Raw genomic sequence first — 27,990 nt, 5'->3', positions numbered from 1 at the left:
TACATGTACATTGTATATTCCCAATAATTTGACCAAATTTCTAACGTTACATCCTTGTTGAAATTTTTAATTTAAATCATACACGAGTACGGTTGTTGACAGTAAACCTTAAAATGCAATTATTATTTACAGTACCGGTAGTTCCTGGTCGGTTATGTACATTACATTTTTATCGTTCATTCTTGGTACATCTACCATAGCCTTGAATTCAGGCTTTGTGACAGACATGGGTTTTCAGACAGCTCACTGCATTTAGTGCTTGGCATGCATGTACCTGGTGTTGCTGGAGCTCTGGTCAAGTTTCAAATTATCAGTGCACGTAGAGGCCACACATGCCACATGCAAGCTTGAAATGAGCCTACATACATGTAGCCTCTGCTGTTGGGACAGCATTACAATTATGCCCTGCACTACATGCAGTCATAAATCCCTGGACAGAAATCCATGTGAAAATCAATTGTGCAAGAGCAATTTTTCTTTTCTTTTCCAACCCTTTTTAAAGCCAAAAAAGGGAATTTTTTTAATTTTTTACCGAAATTCAAGATAAAATTGGAAAAGTGACATCTCTACTCAATACATGTAAAACGCATTAACTCACCTTTTTAGATTCTTCCCTGTTAATGTTATCATCTGTCAGGTCATCATCTAATGAATCATGGCTGAACGACGAAACACTGCTAGCACTGGACAGTTTACGGATCGGCCCAGACTGCTTGATGTCTTCGATGGTAAGGCCAATCTCAGAGGATGCTGATTTGCTGGGTGTGAAGACCGACGTATCCATGGTACCATCCCACGAAATGTTACTAACTTCTTCATCGCAGTGGTCACTGACAATGACTGACGGCAGGCACTCAAAGCTTTGCATACTGGACTGCAATGTGTCTGACCGGTAACCAAAGTCACGCCGGCGCTCCTCCACAGTAAGGAAGGACCTTGAACTGTTTGGTAGCATCACTTCAGGAGAGTTTGATTCCTGGGACGACTGGTCTGCCGAACTGCCAGGGCTTCGCAGTCGGATGGTGAGCTTTGACTTTTTTACTTCTCTCACGGCTGCCTGTTCATGTGGGGAAGAGGCCACCACGGGGTCAAAACTGCCAGTCTTGTCACTGTCTTGGAAGCCTTCATCAGGAGAGAGTGGGCTCGGCTCTCTACTCCCTGACGAAGCTGAGTCCCCTTGGTCGATGCTCTCAAAGACATTGCTGGAACGAGTGAGTATCTTGGGTCTACTGTGGGGTACAGTCAGGCTGATTACTGACACCTGTGTGGCTGACGCTGCACTGACTGAAGGTGCTTGGGCTTCCAATTGTGCGCCCCCTTCCACAGAAATATTTGCAACTCCGCTATCTTGGCTTGATGTTCGTATTGACCTTCTGTCATCTACTTCTGGCAAAGCAAGGTGGTCTTGGCTCGTTTTGTCACTGCTCTGAGTCAAATCTGTGGCTAGTGAGGGAGAATTACTTCGTGGGCTCAGGCACATTGGGCTGCTAGAATAGAAACCACTTCCATATCCGCTGCTTGGGCTGTTTCCAGGGGACAGCAGATTTCGAGTAGTTGTGCTCAAAGCTTGCCCACTCTCCGAGTCTGATGAATCACTTGGAAGTAACAGTTTTGTGGGCTTTGGGCTAACAGACCGTCTCGTAAGCAACGGAGAAACAGGGGAATCTGGTTTCTCAGTAGTCAAGGATCCAGACGCAGACAGTGATCTTGGACGGGTCTTTGGCAGATTCAAGTAGGAATCTGTGGAGGTATTTACGGGGGCAAATTTGTTGCATAGACTTAGGATGCGAGGGGACACTGGTCTGACAGTCACAGGATCTGAGGAAAGACTTCTCAAAGGCTGGGAGTTTACAGGAGTCATACTGTTGTCAGTTGGTGACGTCAGATCTGCATGCATCTCTCCAGGAGACCCTTGCAAATCTGCTTTAGAATTTGTGACTTTCCTTGAGTGAGGCACTGGCATCTTGAAGCGGTCTTGGGCTCCTGAGTCAAGTTCTTCTGCACTTCTTACAATACTCATGTGAACAGCACATGGAGAAGTTGACTGCTGCCAACAGGGCATGTGATGCGACTGCGGTGGAGAGTTTTCAGACATTCTAAGGACAACCCTCGATGGTGTTACACTCGGTGAACAGACTGGATAAAAAGCAGACGGACAGGAATCTGCTTGTCTAAAGCTTTCCAGGATATGACGGAAGCGCCCGCCATGACTGATGGCACCTTGTCTGCAGATATTCACAGGGGAGGATTTGCGTCTTGGGGAGCTAGACGGACAGCTTGAGGGCTGGCTTCTGCCATCGTAAATACAGTTTGAATGCGAACTCATTCCAGAGTGCAGAGCCTGACAGGAAGCATGTAGCTGATTCTTAAAGTTCACAGTTCACAGGATGCACAAGTAAGGCACGGGAATCATCAAATTCACCAAGGGTTTGGCACTCGGTCTAAAAACAAGGAAAAAAAGTACTTTCCTCGTCAAACCATTTAGTGTTTCTTGTTGAACGACAGCACAGTCCCAAGGCAGCACAAAACAGTGTCAATTGGTTTATGATCAAGGGCTAGTTAAAAAAAGCATCATTCCTGTACACAACTATCCACAACCAGGAATCAAACAGGAATTACTGGTTTCCTTCCCTGTAAGAGGTCCATTAAATACAAAGGTAGTGTTAATCCCCCTACACAAAAGTATACATAAGATGTGTCAACCTCTAACCTGCTCTCAGCTGTTGTCTGCTCTTGATAATAACAGGACAGTAAATGGATCTCTTCACAGCATGGCTTCCCACTGTTGATAATCCTGGGCTAGTGATTATAACTGTTGTATGTAACATTGGCTGGAAACCCACAACATAGCATCTTTTGGAAGAGGAAAAAGTCTCCAACTTGTTTGTCTGCAAAAAACCAAAAGAGGAAATTCTTTGAATAGTTTATATTCACAAAGAATTCAAAACAAAATTGACCAACACTATTAAAGGTGAATTCTCTTTCACAACTGAATGTCCTACAGCCAAATAATGCAATCTGTACAATTACCAGTAGCTCCCTCTTCATGCACATCATGTAAATACGTACAACTGTGCTTTAATTGTTGTACATGTAAGCTTGGTATATGAACATGTATTTCTCTCCACATTTAAAAACTATGCATGTACATGTACAATTGTACATGTGACATAAACAGAGGATCATGACAGTTACTCTGTAACAATACATGAGCTCCAACGTATTACACGGTCTTCATGCATGCAACACACACATGTGAGTACCGTGTTTTTTAAAGTTCTTACAGGTGCTGTGAAATACATGTACATGTACACATACACTGTACCAGTACCTACATGTGCAAGTGCCAGTAATTATGTAATTCTGTGCTTGGTAAACAGGATTTTTTACAATATGTTCCCTAAATGTGTTAACATGTAAGCCTTCACTGCTCTTGGTCAACAAAATGTACATGTACATGTAACATCAGTTTTACTCATGGCAGTTGTGATGGATTTTACTTGATTCAAGAAGGTTCCTTAATTAATACGGGCTGATACACTCAGAAAGAAGGGTTTGGTTTTTAAACTTCCTTCACCAATCACCTGTCAGCGAACTGACTGATAAACAACTTTCAGCCACTTTCGGTTAGAATTTGGACCTGGTAAAAGTACATGTACAATGTACTCTACATGTGTTATCCGTACATGTACATGTACGTGTACACCGCAAAAGCTAAAATGTCAACGTTGTAGGTGTGGTGTCACAGCAACGTACAGCATTACTATCAGACCTACACTATACATGTTCATGTAAGCTACATGTAAGCACAGTTGACAGATGTACATGTACAGTATGTACGTGTACAGTGTTCATGTACACACCTACTGGTACATGTACATGTACTGTCAGTAGTAGAATTTCCCCTGGCAGAGTTTGTCAGTAGAAACATGTGCTACAGGCCTCCCACCTTTAGACAAGCATTGTTATCTACTTGTGATATTCCATACATGTACAACATGTACAACATACATGTACATGTACAACACGTACGGAAAACACTGGCAGGAACCCACGTTGTATTAGTACACATTGCCGATGCAGTGGCCGGGTAGGAAGATGTGGGTGACCCCACATACATGTAAATAAAGGGAAATGACGTTACCCATTATGCACGCTACAAGAATGTGTGTCGGAAATGAAAACCTTGGTAACAAAAGACTGACGACATGAAGGCCATGGCACACACATTTCAAATCACTTCAAAAATCCTTCTGACTGCACTTCAGTAAATTACCGACGAGGATCATTCAAGATTCCAACTGGAATTTTTCAAATAACTGCCAGAGTCTCAGTTTTTTGGAAATTTGAGCCACTTACCTTTATGAATTTTAAACTATTATTTATGGCTGAGTCAAGTTGAATAATTCACTATTCGAATATTCAACCTTCATTTCCATCGAATATCAAAATATTTGGTGGTAGTGACCAGCAAGTAATTGATGAACAGACCACACACAAATCAGTTGCAATAACACGGACAATTGTACATGTATAATCACTATAATAACTTCTCGCTTCTAGGACTACATTGTATCTCCAGCCACAATTTAGCAAGATTTAACAGACGAACAAGACTTCTTACCTTGTTGACAATTTACTCCTTTTAAAGTTTTCAACGAATAATTTATCTTTTGAATCATTGTAAGACATATTATTCTGTCGTTTTTTTTATTTTAGTCCGAATGAAACATGCCTCCAAGAGCAATTTTCTCCTTTAAACCAAAAGAAACTTCTCCCTTCCTTTTCATGAATTTTGCATTCGAATATTCAGATTTGAAAAATATTATTCAAATATTCGATAATCGATCACATACATTCGGATATTCAGCACAGCCCTGCATGTACTTTTATTGCCAATAACTCACAATTACATGAACAACCAAACTACCATGATCTGAACGCTGGAACTCCCTCAGGTGATGTACATGTACATATAAGCTCATAGCTGTAATTGTAAGTGCCTGAAATTTCACAAGTGTACAAGAAATGCTTGCAAACACCTTTGCTGTGTCATCAACATTTTTAAACAGCCTGCAATCAGGTTCTTGAAGGACCTACATGCACATAGTACACGCACAATGTTCACGTGCAATACAACACATAAATTTTCAGCATTGTTAGTACGCTACCGGTACATGTACAAGTACAAGTATACAAGCACAAGAACATGTGCTAGTGTAGGCACATGTACATTTTACATTAAATTTACTGTGAAACGTGTACGCGTATGTATACAGTAAAATGGCATACACTGTACATGTACATTTACACAAGTAAAGTACGTGGCAAGGTTGATGATGCACCGCGTACATGTACATGTATATGTATGTACATGTATCAGCTTGGGAAACAAAGTAAAAGAAATTAAGGATAATTCATACGAAGTACTTGTACATGTTTGTGTATGGCATGTATGGGGTAAGTAGGCTTTCCCTACGTTGAGAACATGTGCCGGTAATTGTACATGTACATGTAGTGGTACATGTACATGTACATGTTTCGACATGTATGGGAAAAACAAGCATTTGGGGACCAACATCTGGACTATTGCTGTAGAGCTGCTATCTTTCAAAATGGAAACATACCACCACATCAGTGTGTTTTGTCTCACGACTTATCACAAAACGTCTGTCATAGGGCTGGAGTCACATACAGTGCACAAGTTACACGTGTACATGTACATACATGTAAGCAACCAATCAATTCACTATACATTATTCGCTAACTCAATTAAAAAATGACACCAGAGTTACTCAAGTTACAATGTACATGCACACATACACATGGAGAAATCTACTCTACGCTCATGTGCAAAATGAGAATTCCATACACTGGTTTGACTAATATTTCCTTGCAATGATATCAGCCATAATCCAAAGTGATCACACAGCCTAAACAGTCAAATTAAGCGGGGGAAAATAATCTTAAACCGAAAAAATTCCATACAGAGGCCACTTGGCGCCCTGTGCACCTACATGTACATGTATAAGACTGGTCTGAAAAAATCTAAATGGAAAAGAGGATGCAGGCATTTTCACTGCTCAATTGGACTTTTCAGGACATTTTATCACTTTCAGACAGCTAATACCATTCACTGCTGGGAAAAAATCAGCTCAGGAATCCTAATTCTTAACATTAATTCTTACCATTAAAACATTCACTTCATTAACTCTTACCATCAAAACATTCACTTAGAAACTCTTTTTCCAATCAGTCTCATAAGGATTGTGAACAGGGTATCAAGTGCTATCAAGTACAGGCACATGTACAATGTATGAAACTCTTGACTTCATATTGTACACTGAAAGAATTCGGATATCATTTAGCACCCCCCCCCACACATACATGTACACCTTCAACCTGGATTTTTGATGATTTCTCGGACTCTTCCTCTTCATTTTGCCACAGATAACTTTGACCCCAAAATGCCTCTAAAACTGTTTTTCAGAGAGGGGAAAACATTGTGTGGACGTGTGCAAGTCCACACAATGCCATCGCACCCTACATTATGTGGACTACTTTTGTGCAGAGGTCCACACTACCGTACCGTATGTATGCCGCGCCTGCACAATGATACCCGTCTGAGAAAGAGCTTCACATACAGAAAACACTAAATCTTTAACCCTAACAGTCCCGAATGCTACAAAGTACATGTACTACTCAGTAGTAAAATGTAGTACTCAGCCCTGTCGCTTGTAAGAGGACATGACATCATTATTCTCTGAAGCCATAAAACACAATAGAGGAGACAGTGTACCATACAATGCTGTGGCACTATGAATGCATAGTTTCATTGTTCTCTGTACGAATAACAATGGAATAAACCTAGCCAGAAATAGTAATCTGTAGCGCTAGGTCCTTCAAGCTCAGAGTGTTACTTAGTATTTTGTAGTAATGAGTACTCTGAGCCAAACAACGCCTGGTACTGTTAGGGATAATATTAGCCATCTGAAAGTGATAACATGTCCCAAAAAGTGAAATTTAGCTGAGAAAATTCTGAAGCATTTACTTAGAAAACACTTCGGCCTATTTTTTTTCAGGCAAGTCTCACACTGGTAGGTTTGTGCACTGGGGCATCAAGTGTTGTCTGTATGGTACCCTTTCCCTGTTTTCTAAGTATGTATGGTAAATGCTGCAGTATTTTACATGTACCAGCTAAGGAAAGAGTTCTATATAAATGGACGCCAGTATTTTTTTTCTTACATTGAACTATTACCCATCAGAAAGCAAAAACATGTCCAGAAAAGTTCAATTTAGCAGGGAAAATACCAAGTCGTTTACTTAGAAATTACTTCCAATTTTTCAGGCCAGTCTCATAGGGTTTGTGCACAGGGTGTCAAGCAGCGTCTGTATATATGGAACACTTTCCCCAACAGAATTTGACTTACAAGCTATCACTTTCCATGTAAACCTCTCACAGGAGTACACACTTACATGTTAAATTTTACATACATAAATATGTACATTGTATACAGAATGTACTTGTAATAAATTCATGTGACATTATGTTTACGGCACAGTACCTTCACCATCACCATCAGACTCAGCTTGATAACGTCTACTTGTACATACAGGTATACTGTATGTACCTCTACTGTTAGACTCAGCAATAAGTTTGGATGTAATGCTGAGGAACTATGAAATGTAAATGTACATACCGGTACTTTTGTACAGTGTACATGTACGTGTAGGCCTACTGGCTACATGTATGCATGAATGCATAAAATAAAATTTACTGTCATGTTCTGAACTGTCATGTTCATGGACATGACAGATCAGTACAGCTAATCTGTGACTAGTCATGCTAGTCTGAGCATATATGTACATGTACACGTAGGTCCTAGTAACTTGGACTTTACAAACAGCTTTTTTTAACATTTCGATACAATCGGGAGATTAGTCACCCGACCATGTCGAAATCAAATTAAAAAAGGGCGATTCATTAGTAGGCCTAGGCTGGAATCCCAGTTACTCGGACAAAACCTCCATGCTGGGACTGGTGATCCATGACCATGTTACAATTCTCTTCCCAACCCAGCAATGCCACCGTATTATTACATTCAGGAGATGACACTGACAGTCAGTTTCCTCATTGCTATGAAAAACTCACCTGCAAAGCTCGAATTCAATTACTCTGGAACACGACCAACGAAATCGTACATGACGTGCCCGTAACAATAAAACTCGCCCTCACTCTGTGCATGTGGTTAAAACATGGTTAATTACTGTCGGGAAGGGGTACCATACTTACTTGCACTATGCACACAAGAAGCGTAATAATACTGTCGCAAGCGAATTCACCATGTTCACGTTCAACTTGACTTCCTCAATACAGTCGATTCCTGAGCGATAAGCCGAACAACCATCGATCACGAAAAAACTGGTCCTGCGAAATATTTCGCCTCCGTCACAATGGGTTGTGAATGATAATCGAGTGAAGCATTTGATAGAATATGCCCCGCACTTCAGAGTACATGGACGTCATGATTCATTTTTCACTTCCGGTACACGATGAACGCGCCCGGCCCCACTGCATCATGCATTGTATGCGCATACGACCACCTGTTAAGATGAGGGCGCTATAGTTTTAATAAAGAAGTTTATGTCCTCGGATGTTCACTACGAATAAATTCCCATAGAAAGCAGTGATAAATCCCCATACTTCCCAAATATTTTACAAATATTAACAACTCTCACAGGTGTTCAGGCTGCACAGAAAAATGATGTTCCACATGTTCCCTTTCATTTTCCTTTAAATTTTTGGGGAGTTGACCAATGGATTTTTGAGAAATTTTCACCAGAAGCAGACCACCCCTAAAATGAAGAAAATATCCCTGTCCAGAAATGCTGCCATTTTGAAATACCATCCCTCTGCAAAATGACTCAAATAGTGTCACTTTCGGACTCAATTGCATCCAAATTGCTCAGAATTGGAAGCCTTGAGTCCGGCCCAGAGGTTCAGTCTCACATTTATTCAATTCCCCAGTTCCGTGGAATATTTGAGTGTATAACTTGTATTAATGAGTTCGGCGGACATATTTCTGGCCTAAATACAAGGGTGCACCCTTCGAGTGCGGGTTATGACGGCTCAGTTTATGTCGACAACAGGAAGATCGATGCAGGTGAAAAAGGCAATCCTTACCTTTACGATTGTGCTACTACAAATCATTCCTGTTGCCATGTTTCAGTTGTCGGAATTGTTGGAAAATTACACATTTTCCGGCAGTATCCTCTAAAAACGATGACTAAATGTTTGATGTGCTTAGAAGGAAGACTTCCCGACGTTGTAGAGGTAAGTTTATGAACTGACGAACACAATTGAAGAAGTTGTTTTGTTGATGTTGTTGTCATCGTGGTCATCGTTATTGTTTTAATGATTGAAGCAAAAATGTCGAAGTATGAGAGTAAGAATTACCAAAATATATATAATACAAGTGTGATGATGAATGTCTGAAACTGTTTTTCCAAAACAAGTGAGTGACATTTTTGGCAAAAAACACCTAGGGGAGTTGACAACAAAACTTTGAGATTGATCCGGTAAAAGATGCCGTGGGAAATTTTGCCCTGTTTAACGATTTCGATAAAAAAAAGGTTCTGTCCCCAATAAGGAACTAATTGTAAAAATAGGTGAATGACATTTGAATAATTATTACATTAACTCTCAGCCAATACTGGCTGATGGTATGTGGTGCTCATGGCCCCAAGTTCAGTTTTCAAAATCTTTAATCAGATTGGGGTGTACATATCAACCCACTGTTTGAGAGTGGGTCTATTGAATCATATCCCCACACCTTTTCGTAGTGACCCCCCCCCAAAAAAGGAAGCTGACTGTGAAGAATTTATCGGACTTCCCAAAGACTAAAATGTATTCAATATCACTCAAACAAGAAATACAATTTTGAAAAAGCCATAAATATGCCAATATGGTGAAAATTCTGCATGATTGTTATGTGAACATCTGTATCGTGAATATCTCCTCCTATATAGTGGCATAAGTGTCCCCCCGCCCCGCTTTTCAAATTTCCACCCTCACAAATCCCCATTCCCCCAATTACTGGCACAGATTTACGCCTTTGGTATTTATAAGGGGATGCTTACAGGCCGTCGCTAAGGGGGGGGTGAACTTGCTAGTCCTTGGAAAAGGAAAAATGAACAGAACAGAAACAAAAAGGAGGAGTAAAAGGGATAAAAATCACCAATTTATCTGAATATACCTCCTAATTGACTCACCTTTCTTCTTTCGATTATATTGCACCAACCCCACCCCAAAAAAGAGCCCTTCCCCTTTGCAGTGACTAAGAGTGCGGAGTGGCAAATTACAATGGCCTCGGAAATCGGGACGGTGAAAAAAGATCATCAATGCAAAAACGATCAATTGGTGAAGAGGCATTGATTTATGTGTGACAAAAGCTTTTCCGTGTCAACTTTTATCTCATCTATAAGTCAGACGAGCTTTCTACTTGAAACGGGCTACCAAAGGAATCATTCAGATGCCTTTTCTTTCTGCCTTGAAACGAAGCCGTTTTTTAATGTTAAAAGAAGATAACGTTCTGCAGAATGATATGGAGCTGCTTTAAGCATGGAATTTGTATATAACGGTTTGCCCGTACCCAACGTATATTAATAAGCACTGTATGCTCAGTGCTTGGAATTTGGTTAAGCACGAATAAAACCTTGTTTAATAAACAAAGGTTACCAGCTCAAACTCTGTGCGATTGTCATGCTAATCAAAAGATACGGGTAGGTAAATACCATTCCTAAACAATATACATCACAAGAATATTAAGCTGGTAACCTGATTTGTCAATCAAGGTTTTTTCGCGCTTAAACAATTTTTTCGCTTTAAGCAGCGCTATGAAATTGGCCCACAGCTGGACTTGGGACCAATGCGGAAAAGAGTAACAAATGCACATGCAAGTGGCTGAACTGATTGCACGGTAGTTGTGAATTATTGGATTCTTGACCTTTTCTGTGTTAATCAGTAAAACTGGGTGCATATGTTAGTGCAACGAATAACTTTCCAGAATAATAAATACTGCAGAATTTTGATTTTAAAATATAGCCTTATATAAAACACCATCATAGGAAATCAGAAACAAGAGAGATAGTGACTTTGGGGTATCCAGCTTGTGTTTGTTTGCGAATCTCCCTTCTACAAAAAGCGCTGAGATAAAGCGCTGAGACAGCCTTGGACAAGGCCAATGCCTGCTGCGCTTTAATTTAGAAAACTCATAATCTGCGAAGACGGGATGTATACGTAACATTAAAGTTGACTAAACTCCTGTCCCTAGTCACTCTTAAATGAGCTGTTGCTTCACTGAGAGCTCATTAAGGGGCTACGCTTGCAATGCATGCAACATTCTTGTCACAGTGTAGCACTGCAACGCATTGAGTAATAAAAAAATTGTTCCCCGCATTTGTGATTTAAAAAAATCGTAATCATTCTGGCAAATATTATAGGGCCTACAACAGGATTGAAATTAAGTTCCTGTGTTGTTTGTACAAGCATTTACTATCAGGAGCATTTCGCCGTTTCTACCTTTTACTTCTTAAATTAAACTGTGAGCTGCACCACTGATGCCGGATTAGGGATAAAGAATACGACTGACTTTAGGCTCATGGATGGAATTTCGAAGGTTACGAGAAATGATTATAATCATCGGTCGTTGATCAAACTGTTTTCGGTATTTGTGTGGTTTGGAGTGAATCCAGTTACAGAGAATTGCTGTTTTGCTCGCATGCATGTATTTCCTTATAATAGGGAATAACACTGTATACCTGGGAACAACCTGCAGGGCTACGCCGTTCGATGTTGGGAAGACCAGATGCAGGCCGAACGTGACAAGCGATACAACATGTAGATTATTTCAAGCCACGTAAGAGGCGGCCTCTAGTGTAAACGTATAGGTAAGGAGGGAGGATTTCTTGCGTAAATAAATTGGCATGTAATTAATTCTATCTCTCTTTTTATCTTACTGGGACCTTATAACCTTATAACATAATCCTTATAACATATTAATCAACAACCCCAACAAATATATCTGATTGAACATCATTTTATTGGTACTTCTCATTGTGTCTTGCCCTAAACGGTTACATAGCGACTGGAGTACTTCACGTTTGACTTGGCATTACTTGTAGAAAAGTGACTTAGTTACAACACTGCCTCCTGGAGACGCTGGTGAAATTAGTACGATGCTTTCGAACCAGCCATCCCAATACACAAGAAAGATGATTTAACGTGGTACAGTTGGCCATGCTCGAAATATAAGACTAAACGCCGATGACACTTAGGGATATAATGGGAAATAATCCATCCGTGCTGATCTTATGCCTGTGTTTCATCAACATCAATAGACTTCATAACAATGAAAATTAACCAGAAAAATGTACTTATATTAACGAATAAAAAAATCAATCGTGTATACAACTTTATAGATCAAACCAAAATTGTACATCATTTACGAACCCTTAAATGTTTCCAATGTTGATATTATTTGGAGGATAACTGAAATAAATCATGATAACCAGAGAATTTGAAACTCGGCTGGTCAGTGTGATCACATGTGTACACAATGATACGTAGGCTTCGACTTCCAGGCCTAAACTAATCCGTGATTTCCCATTCAGTCTTTTGAAGTTCAGGGCACCTTACATGTGAAATATTGTTATTAAAATATTATGTAATATTTAATATTCAACAACATTAGCTTCAAACTTCAAATTGATTGGAAAAAATAAGAAACAAGAAAATGTACTTAGGAAAGTATATAATAGTGTCATTTTTTGTATAATTCTTTGAAAATAAAATGTATTTCGAACTTTAAAGTATCAACAAAAATGATGAAGACAAGAAATACAAGATGCAGGGGCATGTTAATTTTAACTTGCGTGTCAAATACTACATTAAAAATACATGTAGAAGGTAAAGCATAGTATTTTTAAGGGCCAATTTTCCATTAACACAGAAAAATGACAGTATTTGTGTGATGGCATGTTTTGTGTTAGCATGTATGACTGAAATCTTAAAATAATGTTGATGTTGTTACTAAAGGAATTTTAATGAATGGGGATGGCCACAAAGTTTTTAAAACCTAAATCTGGTACCTGCGACATTGGAAGCATTGTGCTGTTCATAGTGCTCATTAGTCCACAGTTAAATACTTTGTCATGAGAACAACGATTTTAGGACCTCTTACCAGTATAGAACAAAGGACGGATCCAGGGGAGGGTGCACAATTCTGGCCATGCCTTACCCCCTAAAAAGGAGTACTTTTTAATAATGAGAAAAGGCAATATTGGTCCCTATCCCTTACTTCCAAAAGCGTGTAAATTCCTCCAAAGCATGATGTTGCGTCATCAACGCCATAAATGGTTACTCAATATTTTTCAATTTTGTTTCCCCCCCCCAAAAAAGCCTTGCTTACAGACCAATCATCTATCAATTAATTGGGTAGCATGGTTCATTGGTGAATTGCTGGTACTGTCCGACTTTGGGTGGTGCTCTAACAACTTCACCGTAGGATGGTGGGTCCGTAACGAGTACATCACATCCTTGCTGTGGTGCCGGTACAGCTGTGGGAAAAGAGGCCGAGAGCTTTGTTAATTAAAATGTTATTGCTAAGCTCATGTCCATACAATTTCCTCAGGCCATACAATTTGAATCAGGCCCTTGAACTGGTTTGACGACAGGTCGTTCCTCTCCATGACGAGGGGAGTCATCTTGGGAAAGAATGCAGGAAATTATATATACCTGAAGAACGGGGAAGGAGTTCGGAAAAAAAATCTTAGGCACTTGGGCGTCTCCGTTGGCTTTTCTGTAGATTTCGGTGGAATCGTGGAGAAATTGCTATTGCGCGCTAGTATGAAAGTAAATTAACGATCTTTAGTCGACACAGCGGTGAGCAAAGTTTTCTGAAAACTCTCAAGTCTTTCAAACTTTCAAACTGTTGGGCAGGGGAGAAGAAATTCGGAAATTCCTTTGCGTAACTTTCCGTGGCCTTTCCACAGGATAAGGCTAAATTGGGGGGGGGGTTAACGCATTTGATAGAAAGGGAAGTGAACACCCCCCCCCAAGTCACCCTTTTCTCCTCGTTTCCAGAAACAAATTCTCCCAGGAGGTTAGCCAATGCTTACTTAAGAACAAGACGTAGGCCTAGTGCAGAATCCACAACTAGCGACCAAAGTTCACACAACGTTTCCGATAGTAATATTGGCAATAACAATACAAAGTTGGGGCGTTGGGACTGTGAAAGCTACGGGTTCATTGAGTGGGACCGAAATGGCCGAGGCCACATTAACTAGCCTGTTTTTGATACTGTCTTGATTAAACCTATAAACATTGGGTATGCAGGGTTACCTTCGCAAGCTACACACGATGGGATTGGCAAATAGGTATACTTACTCTGTACTTGAGAGACTACAACGGGCGTATGTGGCATTTGCCTCCTACCCGAGCAGACAAAGCAGATGATGATGAAAGTGACCAGGAGAGAAATGCCGATAAGACTCCCGAAAATTACGCCCATGATGGCTCCAAGGCTGTGTAAAAAATTTGTCCAGAGAGACCCAGGTAAGTTAATGTTAAGCTATATGCATACATTGTGTTTCTTTGTATCAACGGACACATGCATACGCCCCGTTGTCCATGCATGCGTGCAGCTGAGCTTGAGAGAGCTTTTCCTGTTTTTTTGGGTGAGCATTTTGACATAATTGTTACACCGCTGTGAATGTTCAGGCTCGTCAGCTTAACAAATTACATATTCTTTGATTAGTTTTTTTAAATGTCAGGCCATCAATGTTCCGCCTTACACTAATTGTTCCACTCTTCTGCCGCTTTCCCTCAAAACAGGTCAGTTCATGTGCCTCAATGTCTCTTATTAAAGTTTCAGAAAGGTTGCATTTGTCGTAATTGTGGGCATTTTGGATCTCGGGGAAAACAGACTGCAAAAGTCGTCTGAGTATGCACTTGCCTCCAGCTAGTATAGCCGTAGTAGGCGTTGTAGTCGCAACAATGCTGATCTGTCTCATACGCATCGCAGCAATAAATCAAATCTGAGGACTGGCCGGGCAGAGGGCAGTCGAATCCAGCAGTGATCGATAAGTCGTCAAACAAAGGCGGGCACTCCCAATATACGGCATGACCTTACAGGGACAGATCAAAGAGTATTAAATCGATGAATTCAGCCCTATCGTTCGATATGCTTGTTTTGCGTTCACGGTAAATAACGTAACAGTCGCGGGACAATGAAGAAGAAATGCGTCGACGAATTTTATGACGCAAGTGGCCAACGACAGAATGGTGTATCTAAGAGCTATGCAATAAAATCGATTCGAAAAGGAAACACAACTGAAACTCACCCAGTCAACCCCGACTCCAAACCCCAAAGTGGGCATCCGTTGAAAATACCCGTAAAATGATATCCCAGAGAGAAGTATTGCAAGTTTTGTGCGCCTTTCGACAGAACAGGGTGGGGTTTACTGAACTTACCGTATGCACACAAAACAGCAAGAAGAGTAAAGATCAGAAGACTGTGAGATGCCGCCATTTTGGAAGAATTAGTGTGGGTAATTGGGTGGGCGAAACTGTTGTGCGCATTAAACAGTAAGAACCACGACACAGAACACACCAGACAAAACGAAACCAATCTAATCACATGATCTTAAGTTTACACAATGACAGTTGAACTTCGATTTGTAACCTGTTGGCCAGCAATGTGAAATCGAGACCGGGTATAATACAACTAACCTGTGTCTTATCACGTCTACACAAAACACTGTGCAGGGATACCAAAGCTGAAAGCCAGTTCGCCTAAATTGGAAATTAACGTTTTTGTTTTTTAATTCTAAGCTAATTCGAAAGGTGTCACACTACATTGAGAACCTGGGTATACAGTGAAAAAAAGACTCCGTTTAGAACAACAATGAACTTGAAATGACAAAAAAATCTAAAATTAATCTTAACTTGATGGTACTTCTTCAATGTACCACCGTCGTGTGGACGCATTCGTAAATACCCAAGACATTCCTGCTGGTCAAGTCCCCTTTAAATGGCATGATAAAAAACCAGCCAGCACCCACAGTGGCCCCCAAGCAATGACACTTAATGTACACGCATTTCTACTTCTACCCCGTTACATTGTGTCACAATTTAACAATCACAATTGCTCAAGCCATTTTTAAATAAAACATAATTTTAAAAAAGCCAAAACAGAGCAATAACGTTTTGGCCAAGCCAGAACAGTTGATTTCAAGCACAAGCTTGCACACCAACATGTTAAATGAGCCAGTTCAGTATTTCAATTGAGCATGCCGAAAATGAAACGCGTCCGAAGTCATTCAGACGCGCGTGCGAGGTCTGCCATTTCAGACGATCCCTACGCAGGCGCGTTCTTAGTTCCCGTATGACCTTGCCTGGTGAAATACCGAACTGGCTCATTGTGCGTATACCTCTCTTTCAATTGAGACCAGTGCTTGGAATTTGTACATAGCATGTGCAGCTGTTTTATGTACCTCCCACTTGAAAAATAAATTACCCAGATACGTCAGTCGTTCTTAAAATACACAGAATCCAGGTCGATTATTCTGTGGGGAAGTATTGTTCATGTTCTGCTAACCAGTAATTTCAATCATTGTGTAGAGTAACAAACAGTGGTCTATAAGCATGGATAGGAAAAAGAACAACAAAATGCCCGAACGGCCCAGTTTACGTGTGGAAATTTTGGGGACACAAAGTATTTCAGGATGGAAACATGTGTTTGGCCAGTCTTAGGAACGACTAAGCTTTGGAAGCAGTGATAATGAACCTTTCTTCTGCTCGGGTTTTATTTTCATCTTACAAAGTATGGGCGGTCAAACATTTAATTATTCCCTTCATATTAACGGGGCTAGTGGTGCAAATGTGATGGCACTATTTTGGGATTTTAAAAGCTGACGGCAAAATCATTTAAGCCGAGTAACCTAAATGCCCTTAGTACTGTGGTTCAAAAACAAAATTCAGGGGTTTTTGTTGGTATCCACCATGTCTTTCCCTCAACCATAATCACTTCGTCCTTTACAGACGTGTGAAGTAATTTTTTTGCGGCTCTCGTTGGATTGGTTCAATAGTAATTTTGTTCGAGTGCAGACATTTCCGAGTGCAGATATTTTTAGTATATATCAGTGGACAAGATGTCGTGTTTCCGTTTGCTAATTAAAAACATTTAAATTAGAATGCAATAACAGACTCCCTAGGATGCGTGGGTCAGCTTTGGTAGCAATTTACTTGGGACTTCCCTATTTTCCGTTCAAACTTTGGAGAGAGAAATTTGAGGTCACCACAATCGAGGGAAGTTCGCGATGGGGCACAATCGAGTGACGATTTAGCTACCATGGGCTTTCTGATGTAAAGTCGTTTAATAAGAGGTCTCGAGCCCCTGAAGTTTGGCACAGAAGAAGGCGAGGTAGAGATTGGCAACGGCATCCATGATGGACGCCGGAAGGTAGTAGTGGGCCCAGGCGATGCACTTGCACATGGCATTGGACGGGAAATATCTGTCTTTGGGGATTTCGTCGGTGAGGGCGCTGGTATACGCGTCGATGACAGGAACGATGCTGCCGTGAGTTGTCTTCAAGATGGGCATGATTAGGGCCTTCTTGACGCTCTGGAAGTGGTCCTCACCATAGGCCTGTCGGACTTCTTCAGGGGCTGAGCGCCAGACTCTTTCCATCCCGCTATTTAGAATACCCTCTCTCAGCATTACAGAGGTACCTGCGAGTTGTTCACGGGGTAAAAAATGTTGTTCTGTAATTCAAAGAGCAGTCCTGTCTGGGGGATTCTAACAGAGCATAACTTCCAGTTTTACCCTCGTCCCCCCAATATAAAACCCATTTTTACATGGAAACTACAATGACAACAGAGGGGAGCTAGAATAACCCCACTAATCCATTTGTGAGACGAAATGGGACACTGAAATATACTGGTACTGGTATATGATCCATAGCATTGAGATAGTCCAAGTAAAGGGGGGGAAGTGGGAATGGGATGAAAATCGTCAATCTGCTTGAAAAGATTTAAGAAATAGGCTCTTCATATCGCCCTCTTTATTTATGTTTGAATTGAAAGGCAGTGAAAACGAGCTGATATAGATTTCGACAGGACTATGCATTCTACACGGTTCCATGTTTGGGTGGAACAATTTTTTTTTTAATTATGAAATGGGCCTTTCAAAATTTAGGCCTACTATTCGTGCAATTTACAATAATTCAATTCTCATTTTTTATGGTGTCTCTAATAATATTGTCATACGTAGCGATACATTAAAACTTTCAGCCCATTGGCTCCACTTTTGAAACCTCAATCCCTTTGTTCGTGGAGCTTTGAGCAGCCGACAAAATAGAAAATGGGTCCTGACAACTAAAAAATGAAACAAAAATTTATGCAGCTTGATCAAGCATTCAGGGGCACAGACGTCTGAAATCTGCCATGAATCGCAGTAACCAGCTTCCAAATAGGATTTTTTGTGATCTTGGGGTTCCTAGCCCTTCCGTGCTCATCCATTTAAACCGAAACGGTTCGGGCACCTTGCAAGGGAAAAAAGCAGACGGCCCCTAAGTTTTGGCCGCCGCGTCGGCCAGTCTCAAATCCGTATCCGCCCCGAGCTGAAGTGCACCTCCAATCGGCGAAAGAAGGTGGCTACAAGCGGGTTTTTTGCACGTGTTCTGCGTGCAGTGTAAAGACCATACATGCCAGAATGAATTAGTTACGCGTACTCGGCATGTTCTGCGTCAGAGGCGCACATACTTGTGAGCTTCATGGCGCACCAATGCGGTGAGTACCAAAAACAGGCCCTCTTTTGTTCCACTCGGAGCGGATAGGGCGTACTTGAGGCGCTCAAGCCTCAACTGGACTTCGTAAACTGTCCACGCAACAGAGATTACCCGTTAGGCTAAGACACTTTTGGTCTTTGATGAGCCAAAAAAAAAAGCAGTGGTGACATTCGAACGCCCGTGCTCTAAGTCTCTCATCATTAAGCTTGACCAGTCTACAATTTTATGAAACGACCTACATTGAGTTTTTGGAATTTAAATCTCCCTTATGAATTGCGTTTAACACTGTGAGGGCAACATGCAACACCATTCAGATAACTGATATTCGTGTCCATTAGCCTATCTTAAGTATGGTAGACACAATAGGTGGGCACTATTTGGCTTGGGTAACGATCTTTTGTGTTTGCTCCAACTTCACCCACTCAAATATCAGCCCCGCTATTGTGGGATGAACTTCGGTTTGGGGAATTGAAAGAGCTAGCATTTAAAATCGGCACCGCCACGTTTCTTTCTTACACAGTTCAGGATCTTTTACACATGATCAGTTTTGGGCATTGTCGTTTTTAGAAAAAAATATATATCCCCCTCTCCGACCCAGGAGCTGGAAACGTCACTTATCCCAAGATCAGCCCAACCCTGCAGCCCCTCCTAGCGGCCTTTATCGTACCTGCCGAGAATGTCCCAGGTTCAACAATGACTGCCTTGACGCCCCATGGGAACAATTCAACACGCAGTGCGTCGGTGAAGGCCTGGACAGCGTACTTGGTCATGCAGTATGGCGTACAATAGGGCGAGCTGAATCGACCCAGCACACTGCTCATGTTCACAATGCGACCTAAGGGCAATAACGATCATATACACAGAGAACGTGTGGAAAACATCAATGAAATTAACATAAACAATAAGAAATGCAAAATAAGCTGTGGGGGGCAATTGAGGGCCTAATTCGTTTGGAAGCACTGGCTGGTTTCATGGTTGTATGCACTTGCTGGTTTCATGGTTGTAAATCCCGAGGGATGGGGGTATATATCCTCCAACACTTTTTGAGGGGGGGGCTATTGTATCATCTTCCCACTTTTTTTGGTGAACAAAGATTAAAGCGGATTGTGAAGAGGTTTTTAAACTTCCATCGACTAAAATGCGTTCACTATCAATCAAAAAAGGAAAAAAATTAAAAAGCCATATGTATGGCCTTCTAGTTACGTATTACAGATGAGCTTTGGAGCTTTTCATGGTGAAAGTAGCAAATTAGTTATTGAGGTTTGCGTTAGCACCATGCAAGGGTGTCTCTCTTACGAGCATGTGTGGTTCTGAAAAGAACCTATTACGGATCTGATACATTGATATCATGAACATCGCCCCCGTAGAGTCATATGGCGTCACCCCCCCCCCTTTCAAATGTTCATGGCCGGGCAAAACATTCTCCACCTTTGCTCACCCCCCCCCTCCAGCAATTTCCGGCACAGATTTACGCCACTGGTTGGTTCGGACCGTAGTCTCAAACAATTATGCAGCTGGATTTCTCCGATTTTCACTAAGCGGGCCGGGACACAGGGGAAGAGGCACGGGACTCGAAAGCACTTGTCCCGCCTTTCCCAGTTATTCTACGAGCCTATGTATAGGTGAACTATTTACGTAGGCCTTCTGAACTCTGGCCATAGTATGGCAAAACACGCACATTGGACTGAATACTCTAGCAATATATTTCATGCTGAATTTGATGGCGACCATTTGAGCTTCGCACCACCCTGCACTACACATACCTTTGCTTTTGCGAATGAGAGGCAGGAACGCCTTCGTAACTCGGACCATCCCCCATGTATTAACTTCCATCACTTTTTTAAATGCGTCGAGGCAGATCCATTCCACCATTCCAAACGTTAGCACGCCTGCGTTGTTCACCACACCCCATAGCACTGTATTATAGATGAAACAGAGTGACGTATTAATTATCTTCCTGTTAAGAATATCACATGACCCCTCCCATGTAAAGAAGCACACAGCTCAGTATATCATCCGGTGAAAATTAACGCAGACTTTGTTCGTCCCTCGAAAACATGACAATGATAAAAAGGTTCACAAATACACTTCAAATGTTGGGTGCCTACGGGGAATGTAAGCCCCAGGGAAACTGTGACCCCCGGGGGCAGCGGGTTCGTGCCCCTGGATCCCCTTTACAAACGCACACACTACTAACCGTTTCAAATTTTGAATGTTCACAATCTATGGTACAAGCACAGTTCGTCGGCTTTCGATGCCACATGAAAAATGAACTTCAACAAGTGTACATGTACATGTCAAGTGTTCCTTGTCAGTCGTTAACAAACACATGGAAGCTATAGGCTCATGGAAGCAAACCTTTTCGCTATTTTCAATCGCCTTGTTTTCATACCCTTTGGGTCGTTGGCAGTGGGGGTATACCAGAACCCCTCCCCGTCACCTGCAGTTCTATTTTTAGAACGCCCCACAGCTACTAAATCAGTGCTCTAACTTTGAGTACACATCCATTTCCTCGATTTCCATTCGTAATCGACTCTCTTAGATTATGAAAATGCCCATCTCATGAAAAAAACCCTTCCTTTTCACCAGTTTGTAGTACTATTTTGATAAAGTCTAATTAACGGGGAGGGGTACTTTGGGAAAATGGATTCAAAAGGGGCACTTGGCTCGGCGAAATTGTACATGATCTCAAAGAGTAACCTATAAAATTCAGTATTTTTTTCTCCTGAATGGGGAGCACAAACGGAAAACACAGGCAAATGGCCTAGTGCATGAAGCGAGGTAGGCTCGCCCCATCCTCTTTAACATAGGTTTTCCTGGCCAATTTCGGAAAATGCGCTATCCAATTTGTAAAAACATGAATTTAGCGTAGATTTTGAAAACGACTTTAAACCTGGTTTCATTTTCGCAATAAGAAGCATTCGACTTCGTTCTGCATCCTTCAAATAAAATAATTGAATGTGCATTGCGTTTAAAGAGGTAACAAAATACGTTATTGGGATTTCGTATTGACATATTCCTTGCCAATTACAACAAATGTGCATTCTTATTAGCTGAAACTCTGTCTTTTACCGTGACCCTTCAGAACTGAATATTCATTTCCATTTGCTATAATTTAAAATCGCAAAATAAACATTCAATTTGATAAGAATATACAAGGTTACGAAATCATGACACCACTTGGATAATAAATATAAGTCTTACTCATTTCTAATATGTTTGTTATCAACCTGTAAAAAGATACGGTTTGTGTGATAGAAACGCAGCACAAGAAGGAAGGTTTCCTCAGCGCCGGTGTTTATAGGTTTCCTACAATAGTCGTTAGTTTCCTTTGACCGCACGAAGGGTTTTGTTTCAATCATGAATATTCAACTATTTTACCAATCAACTAAACACCTCTCAGAATGTAATTTGGTTGGTGCACGAACGCAAGCTCTTAACAAGTAATGCGTTTAAATAACTCTTCGCGCGAAATTGCCGCACACTTTGTGAAATAGATTGAGTTCAAATTAAGATGAATGCAGGATTGCAGAGGTGCGTTCAATTTTGCGCCTCGCCTCCTTGAAACAGAATTTTTATTTGTTAGATAGAAACGGGGATTTGAATGTTCGTTCCATTTCGCTCAAAACAAATGCTGCTATTACTGATTCATTTACACATTTTCAAAAATTGGCCGGAAAACCTATAGTTTGACTACATTGACTACATCTCTAGAACTTGGACAACAGTCCCTTAGACAAGCTAAACAAAACCTCTCACCATCCCCCGTCTTCGCCAACGTTTCCTCCACAGCAGTGACAGCCTCCACAACTTCCTTGTCACTGGTCACGTCCATCTGAATCACCTTCAGCCTCTCAGAGCACTCTGCCCTCAGCCCAGCTGCTCCCTCTCCATACTCTGCCTCCAAGCAGCCAGCGAACACCCGGAAGCCCATCCCGTCCAGTCGCCGAGCCAGAGCATTACCCATTCCCGTATCGCACCCAGTGATCAGCACTGCCTTGTCCCGAAAGTTGGCGATCTTGCCCCCACGCGTCGCGTAGGAGGCGATGCAGACAGAGGAGACGCCGCACAGGACAGTTCCAAGGCACCGTGAGAGGAATTCTTGGCCCATCAGGGGGACAAGGAACCGCACAGAGGTGTAAGAGCAAAAGAGAAATATAGCCACTGCTTGAAGTGCAAGCTTAAGCTCTGCCATGGTGCGACTTGGAAATTCTGCACTGTGCATGGAGGCATTGTCATCCGACTGGTTAATTGACCTTGACATCATCCAGTAAAGACTTGCTACATGGTTTCCTGTTATCAACCTTTTGTTTGACAGAACTTTGCCCTGGCTATTTTCTGCAAAAGTCCTAAAGCACGAGTTATTTTTAGTCTTCACACAAAAAAGTACCTCAAAGCGCAACTTAGTGATAAATTTTATTACTCCCTGGACTTACCAAAGTTATTCATAACTTCGAGTCCAAGTAAAAGCTAATAGGGCAGTCAGAAGGCAACTGCAGCACAAAAGTCCATCCGCACGTATCACTTTAAATTCCTGATTGTTACGGTATTAACCAATCATTGAAATTCCCACCTGCCTGCCATCTGTGACTACCCCTTCCCGCCCCAGGACTAACACAGGGCCAGACGGTGGAGACGAGCAAACCCAGCTTTGCCATCAACACAAGCATACTATGGTGGCCCTGACGAGACATAAAACTAGTCGTGATTTTTTTTTTTTTTTTTGGCGACGTCGTGAATTTATACACGACTAGTCACGAATATTTTTCACTACCACTTGTAAATATTTCTGCCACGTCGTTAATTATTTTTTCACATGTCATGAATAAATTTACTAGTAGCAAACTTTGTCGCGAATGTCAATATAAATGTGTCAATATAAATAGGTGGCTTTTAGCCAATAAGCTATGCACAAATTGACTTAAATCAAATTACATGATATTGTAACGCAATGCATAGCCCACTGGTGCGCTTTCAAGCGTTTGTTGCTTAGCAACGTTGTGCGCGCTGGCGTGTATATAAGCGACCGCGTGCTAATATAAGAGTCGCTCTCTTCCCGCTGCGACAGTCACCGTGTTGAGTTGGAAAGTAACTCCCTGCTGCAGCTGCCACCAAGTGCGGTGAGGGGTTCTGATCAGAGATAAAGTGTACTTTTTAATCGTCCTGTCAATTACATTTATTTAAGTAGTCGCAGTAGGGGAGCCTCACAATTTGTGTGAGCTTGATTTGTGATTGTTAATAAATCCTGGCACCTATAATTTTGTGATCAGTGAATAGTCCCGCACGTAGGTGAAGCACTGTGCGCCTATAGGAGAATAAAGCATCAAAGCAAAGGGTAGGCACAAACTGGTGTCCGCCCCCCCCCCATTTCTTCCCCGGTGGTCCCCCGTCTGTTAGTCCCGTGTGGTGCGAGGGTGTGTGAGTGTGTTTTGGCAGTGGTGAGCTACGGGCCTGGCGGTAGACTTCCGCCAAAACGGATCTGCGTCTCGGGCCGTGGAGGTCAGGCCGCTCACCGCTATCGGTCGAGACCGACCCGTGCAGTTGTCAGAGGCTAGTACCGCTACAATATTCTGTGGAAATCAGATGAGGTATACGCAAACCATTCAAATTGCTGCCAATGGTACAAACCTCAAACAATCAAAATTCACTCGATTATTAGGCGTCATTATTGACGAGCACTTAAATTCGAAGGACCACTGTATTGATGTAGCAAGTAAAGTTTCAAAAAAATATTGGCATAATGAATCGCTTGAAGTTTTATTTACCGAGCAGTATTTTGCTTTCCCTGTATAATTCCTTTGTTCTTCCGTATTTGAACTATTCCATTATTACATGGGGTAGGGCTACATCCATTGGTAAACAAACCTGAAGTTACAAAACAGAGCCACAAGTTACGGTGGTCTGGTGTAATGAATTTTACGTCGCTGAAGCGGAACGTCAACTGTCTGACGTTGCACCCTACGCTAAGGTTGCCTCATTCCTGTATATCTAATGTTTGTATAGTCCTTGTCCTAGATGTTGCCTCCGTTTTTGTGCTCAACTGTTAATATTAATTGTTCTGTGTAATAATTTAATTGACTTGAAGGTTTCTCATGGTGAAAGAAGTATATGAGTAAAACGAATGCGGTTACACACCATGGATCAATCTCTTTCTTGAGTATGTGTGGTCTGTGAACCGGAGAATAACTTGATGTTTCGAACCATGTACTCTGTCCGTCCTCTTGGACTGGGAGTGGAGCTTATATGGTGTAAAGAGGGATCCAGATGTAGGGATTAGCTCGGTGAAGCGTTGAGGCGGGAACAGTGAAGGCGGGAACAATGGATGCTGCGATGGATCCTGGTACTGCTTGAGGTGAGTGTTTGCTTACTCAAGTGTGTCAGTTGGGGTTTGCAGTGGGAGAGTGAACAGCTGGGTGCCAAGGGTAGAGAAGACTCATAGGTTAACTAAAGAGGGAACTTAACTGGGGAGTCATAGAGTACAGGAGACCCATTGGACTGGGATGTGAGGATGGGCGCCAGATATCGCTAATGCTAAAGCCGATGTCTTGGGGAACTGTGTCACGCTTGATGATTTCTATGGCCTCTCTGATGCGGCGGGGATACCATTGTTCGATGCTGGTGATGAGTTCAGCTTGGCTCCAGTTGATCTGGTGGTCTTCAGTGCGGGCGTGCTTGATTATTGACGACTTTTCAAGCTCTCCCTTCCTGCCATGAGCTTTGTGCTCGTTGATTCGGGTAGGGATGTCCCTGCCCGTCTCACCGATGTACACTTTGCCACATTAGCAAGGAATTCTGTACACCCCTGGTCTGCGCTGGGGGTCCTGCCGGTCCTTGTGCGAGGTGAGCAGGTTGTGCAACTGCAGTGGGGCTGTGTGGAAAACCCGAATACCGTGCTTGTGGAGAATGCGCTCGATATGGTTGGAAGTACTGCCTAAGTAGGGGAGGGAGATGGAACTAGGGGCCCTTACTCGTTGGCTTTGGGTAGGGCCTATAGGAGACCCTTTGGCCGGGCGTGGATCTGGGATCATGGGTCTTGACTTGGCTTCGCTTGTAGCCGTTACGTTGCAGTGCTGCGGAGATGTGGTGGAGTTCTTGGCCGAGGAATTCTTTGTAGCAGATGCCAACAAGGGCCCAGTTGACAGACGACTTGATCTTGGGGTGGTGGAAGGACGTGTTGTGGTGGTATCTTTCCGTATGGGTGGGCTGGCGGTAGACCGTGCGGGCTAGGCTGCCGTCCTCCTTTCTGGTCACCTGAACATCAAGAAACGAAATGTTGCCATTAGGATCTTGTTCCATGGTGAACTGGATGCTGCTGTGAAGCCCGTTGAGGTGTTCCAGAGAGAGTCGGAGGTTGTCCTGCCCATGCTGCCAGATGACTAAAATGTCTTCCACAAATCGGAGCCAAACTTTGGGTCTGTGGTCTGATGTGTTGATGGCAGGTTGCTCAAATTCCTCCATGAACATGCCCGCCAGAACCGGGGATATAGGAGATCCCATGGAGGTTCCAGCTGACTGTTCGAAGAATTTGTCCCGCCAGCGGAAGCTCGATGAGTTGACACAGGTGAGGAGCAGGTCGTGCAGCTGTTCTGGAGTGAGGTCTGTGCGGTCCTTGAAGGCAGGGTCTGCTGCAAGTCTGTCCTTGGCGATGGTGGTGGCATCTGTAAAGGGACTGGGTGATGTACCCGTGCGCTGGAGGGAGAGGAGTTTTTGTTGCAGCCTCCTCTCGATGGACGGTGTGGGATCTTTTCGGAGTTCTCGGTAGAAGGCTGAGTTGAGGAGTCCGCCACTTTGCGGTCGTACTCTGTCTTGTCCATGACGACGGTGGCATTGCCCTTATTGCGTGGAGGATGTGGATGGCCTTGTCCTGACGCAGTGAATTGATGGCTGCCTGTTCCAGCTTTGAGATGTTAGGTTTGGTTGGCTTGTGTTTTCGAAGGGCTTGATGGACCTGCAGGCGGATCTCATTAGCTGCGGACTTGTCAAGGTGGCGGAGGATTGGTTCGGTGTGCTGGATGATGTCTTCAATGGGCGATGATTGGGGAACTAGGGCAAAGTTCATGCTTCTGACAGAACTTTGGTCTCGTCTGCGGAGAGGGCGGGCTGACTCATGTTGACCACGGTGTGGCTGGTGAAAGATTCCTTGGAGCGGAGATGGGGCTTGGTTTTGTACCTGTTGGAAGATAAAGAACATTTCATAGGGCTGGAGAGTTGGAAGCGTAGGGATATAGAAGATCCCATGGGTGGGGTCAAGGGCTGTAGGCGTAGGGATATAGGAGATGCCATTGCCTGGATGGGGGTGGGGCTGGAACTGCTGCGGGCCTTGTGCTTTTAGATCTTGAGAAATTTATTGACTTGATTGTTGCGGGATACCTTGAAAGCATGGTTGCTGGAAGATGAGGTGAGCTCCTGAACCTTGTAGTCATCAGCTGCAGAAATGCTGGATTGGAGCTGGTCATGGGTGGTGGAGATCTGCTTGTCCAGTGAGGCCAGGGTGGACCTAGTGGTACTGATGAGGTGGCGGAGTAGGGCAAGGCTGGCTTTGTGGAGGTGGATCGGGACTTGCTGCTGCGGATAGGATCGTGGATTCTGAGGCTGGGAGGGACTTTTTGCATCTTTTTACTCAGTTAAATTGTTTAAATGCATTTTGAATCGAGATACGTGAATTGTTGTCTTTAATTATAGCAACGTAGTACCTATGTGTTTTTGTAGGGTGATGTTGAAATAAATGTGCGCACTATTAATATTTTTCCAGAAACTTGAAGGATTTGACATTTGCCCGGCCGGTACACCTATGCTTTTTAAGGCCTTCCATAGCTAGCTTGAGGTCTTCAAGCCACCTAATAACGTCACAATAACAAATTTCTTCAAGTGTTGGACAAGTAATCAATAGAGCTCAATTGTCCAATTTGAAATCAGCAAAAGGTAATAACCAGACAAAAATTATTGGGTGGTGGTGGAATTATTGTGTATCACGTATGTACAGAGTCGATATATTTTAATAAACTACCGAAAGTCGATTGGTGTTCAAACCCAATGGGGAGGGTTCCGAAAAGGGATGGTAAACGAAATAAATTTGAGGAACACAACAGCTATTTCCTGAAATAGCTCCCGGGAGGCCAGGAGGGGCCGACCCCCGATCCC

At 42.5% G+C, this 27,990-nt stretch overlaps 4 protein-coding genes across 7 annotated transcripts in view; 1 reads left to right on the top strand and 3 right to left on the bottom strand.

Moving 5' to 3' along the window:
• Positions 1 to 8,579, bottom strand: part of LOC110990302 (inositol-trisphosphate 3-kinase B-like) — a 51,295-nt gene extending 42,716 nt beyond the window's left edge. The window contains exons 1-3 of one of the 3 annotated variants that reach the window (XM_087139206.1): positions 8,294 to 8,579; positions 2,711 to 2,888; positions 599 to 2,441 (exon numbers count right to left, since the gene is read on the bottom strand). In XM_087139206.1, the coding sequence (XP_086995332.1) occupies positions 599 to 2,326 (1,728 nt within the window). In that variant the 5' untranslated portion in view covers positions 2,327 to 2,441; positions 2,711 to 2,888; positions 8,294 to 8,579. Of the gene's footprint in view, positions 1 to 598; positions 2,442 to 2,710; positions 2,889 to 8,152; positions 8,272 to 8,293 lie in introns of those variants that run through there. The other 2 variants (XM_087139215.1, XM_087139210.1) reach the window with 2 other exon arrangements.
• Positions 8,580 to 12,082: 3,503 nt separating this feature from the next.
• LOC147800522 (uncharacterized) lies at positions 12,083 to 15,691 on the bottom strand. The gene is made up of 4 exons (XM_087139238.1): positions 15,533 to 15,691; positions 15,015 to 15,186; positions 14,447 to 14,583; positions 12,083 to 13,617 (listed from the first exon to the last, which is right to left on the bottom strand). The coding sequence occupies exons 1-4, from the start codon at positions 15,588 to 15,590 to the stop codon at positions 13,484 to 13,486; spliced, it is 501 nt and encodes a 166-aa protein (XP_086995364.1). The 5' UTR covers positions 15,591 to 15,691; the 3' UTR covers positions 12,083 to 13,483.
• A 13-nt stretch (positions 15,692 to 15,704) lies between these two features.
• LOC110990304 (D-beta-hydroxybutyrate dehydrogenase, mitochondrial-like) lies at positions 15,705 to 23,475 on the bottom strand. Its single transcript, XM_087139231.1, has 4 exons — positions 22,609 to 23,475; positions 20,613 to 20,765; positions 19,517 to 19,684; positions 15,705 to 17,791 (listed from the first exon to the last, which is right to left on the bottom strand). Exons 1-4 carry the CDS (start codon positions 23,114 to 23,116, stop codon positions 17,436 to 17,438), a joined length of 1,185 nt encoding a protein of 394 aa, XP_086995357.1. The 5' UTR covers positions 23,117 to 23,475; the 3' UTR covers positions 15,705 to 17,435.
• Positions 23,476 to 23,873: 398 nt separating this feature from the next.
• Positions 23,874 to 27,990, top strand: part of LOC110990305 (anaphase-promoting complex subunit 1-like) — a 76,217-nt gene continuing 72,100 nt past the window's right edge. The window contains exon 1 of one of the 2 annotated variants that reach the window (XM_087139178.1): positions 23,874 to 23,969. The gene's annotated coding sequence lies outside the window, so the exon portion shown is untranslated. The remainder of the gene's footprint in view (positions 23,970 to 27,990) is intronic. The other variant, XM_087139190.1, reaches the window with a different exon arrangement.

The sequence above is a fragment of the Acanthaster planci genome, linkage group LG01 (assembly GCF_054643075.1).
Source record: "Acanthaster planci isolate LZ-2023a linkage group LG01, COTS_SCS, whole genome shotgun sequence".
Lineage (NCBI taxonomy): Eukaryota > Metazoa > Echinodermata > Asteroidea > Valvatida > Acanthasteridae > Acanthaster > Acanthaster planci.
Note: the sequence above shows the minus strand (reverse complement) of the source record. Positions and strands in the feature narration are given on the sequence as shown.

Coding starts and splice junctions, on each gene's coding strand:
- LOC147800522 (XM_087139238.1), bottom strand. CDS start 15,590: ATGGCGGCATCTCACAGTCTTCTGATCTTTACTCTTCTTGCTGTTTTG. Junction 15,187..15,532: donor TGCTGTTTTGTGTGCATACG/GTAAGTTCAGTA, acceptor TGTCCCTGTAAG/GTCATGCCGTATATTGGGAG. Junction 13,618..14,446: donor TGTAGTCTCTCAAGTACAGA/GTAAGTATACCT, acceptor CTTTTCCCACAG/CTGTACCGGCACCACAGCAA.
- LOC110990304 (XM_087139231.1), bottom strand. CDS start 23,116: ATGATGTCAAGGTCAATTAACCAGTCGGATGACAATGCCTCCATGCAC. Junction 20,766..22,608: donor GTTGGCGAAGACGGGGGATG/GTGAGAGGTTTT, acceptor TCTATAATACAG/TGCTATGGGGTGTGGTGAAC. Junction 17,792..19,516: donor ACCTGGGACATTCTCGGCAG/GTACGATAAAGG, acceptor AACAACTCGCAG/GTACCTCTGTAATGCTGAGA.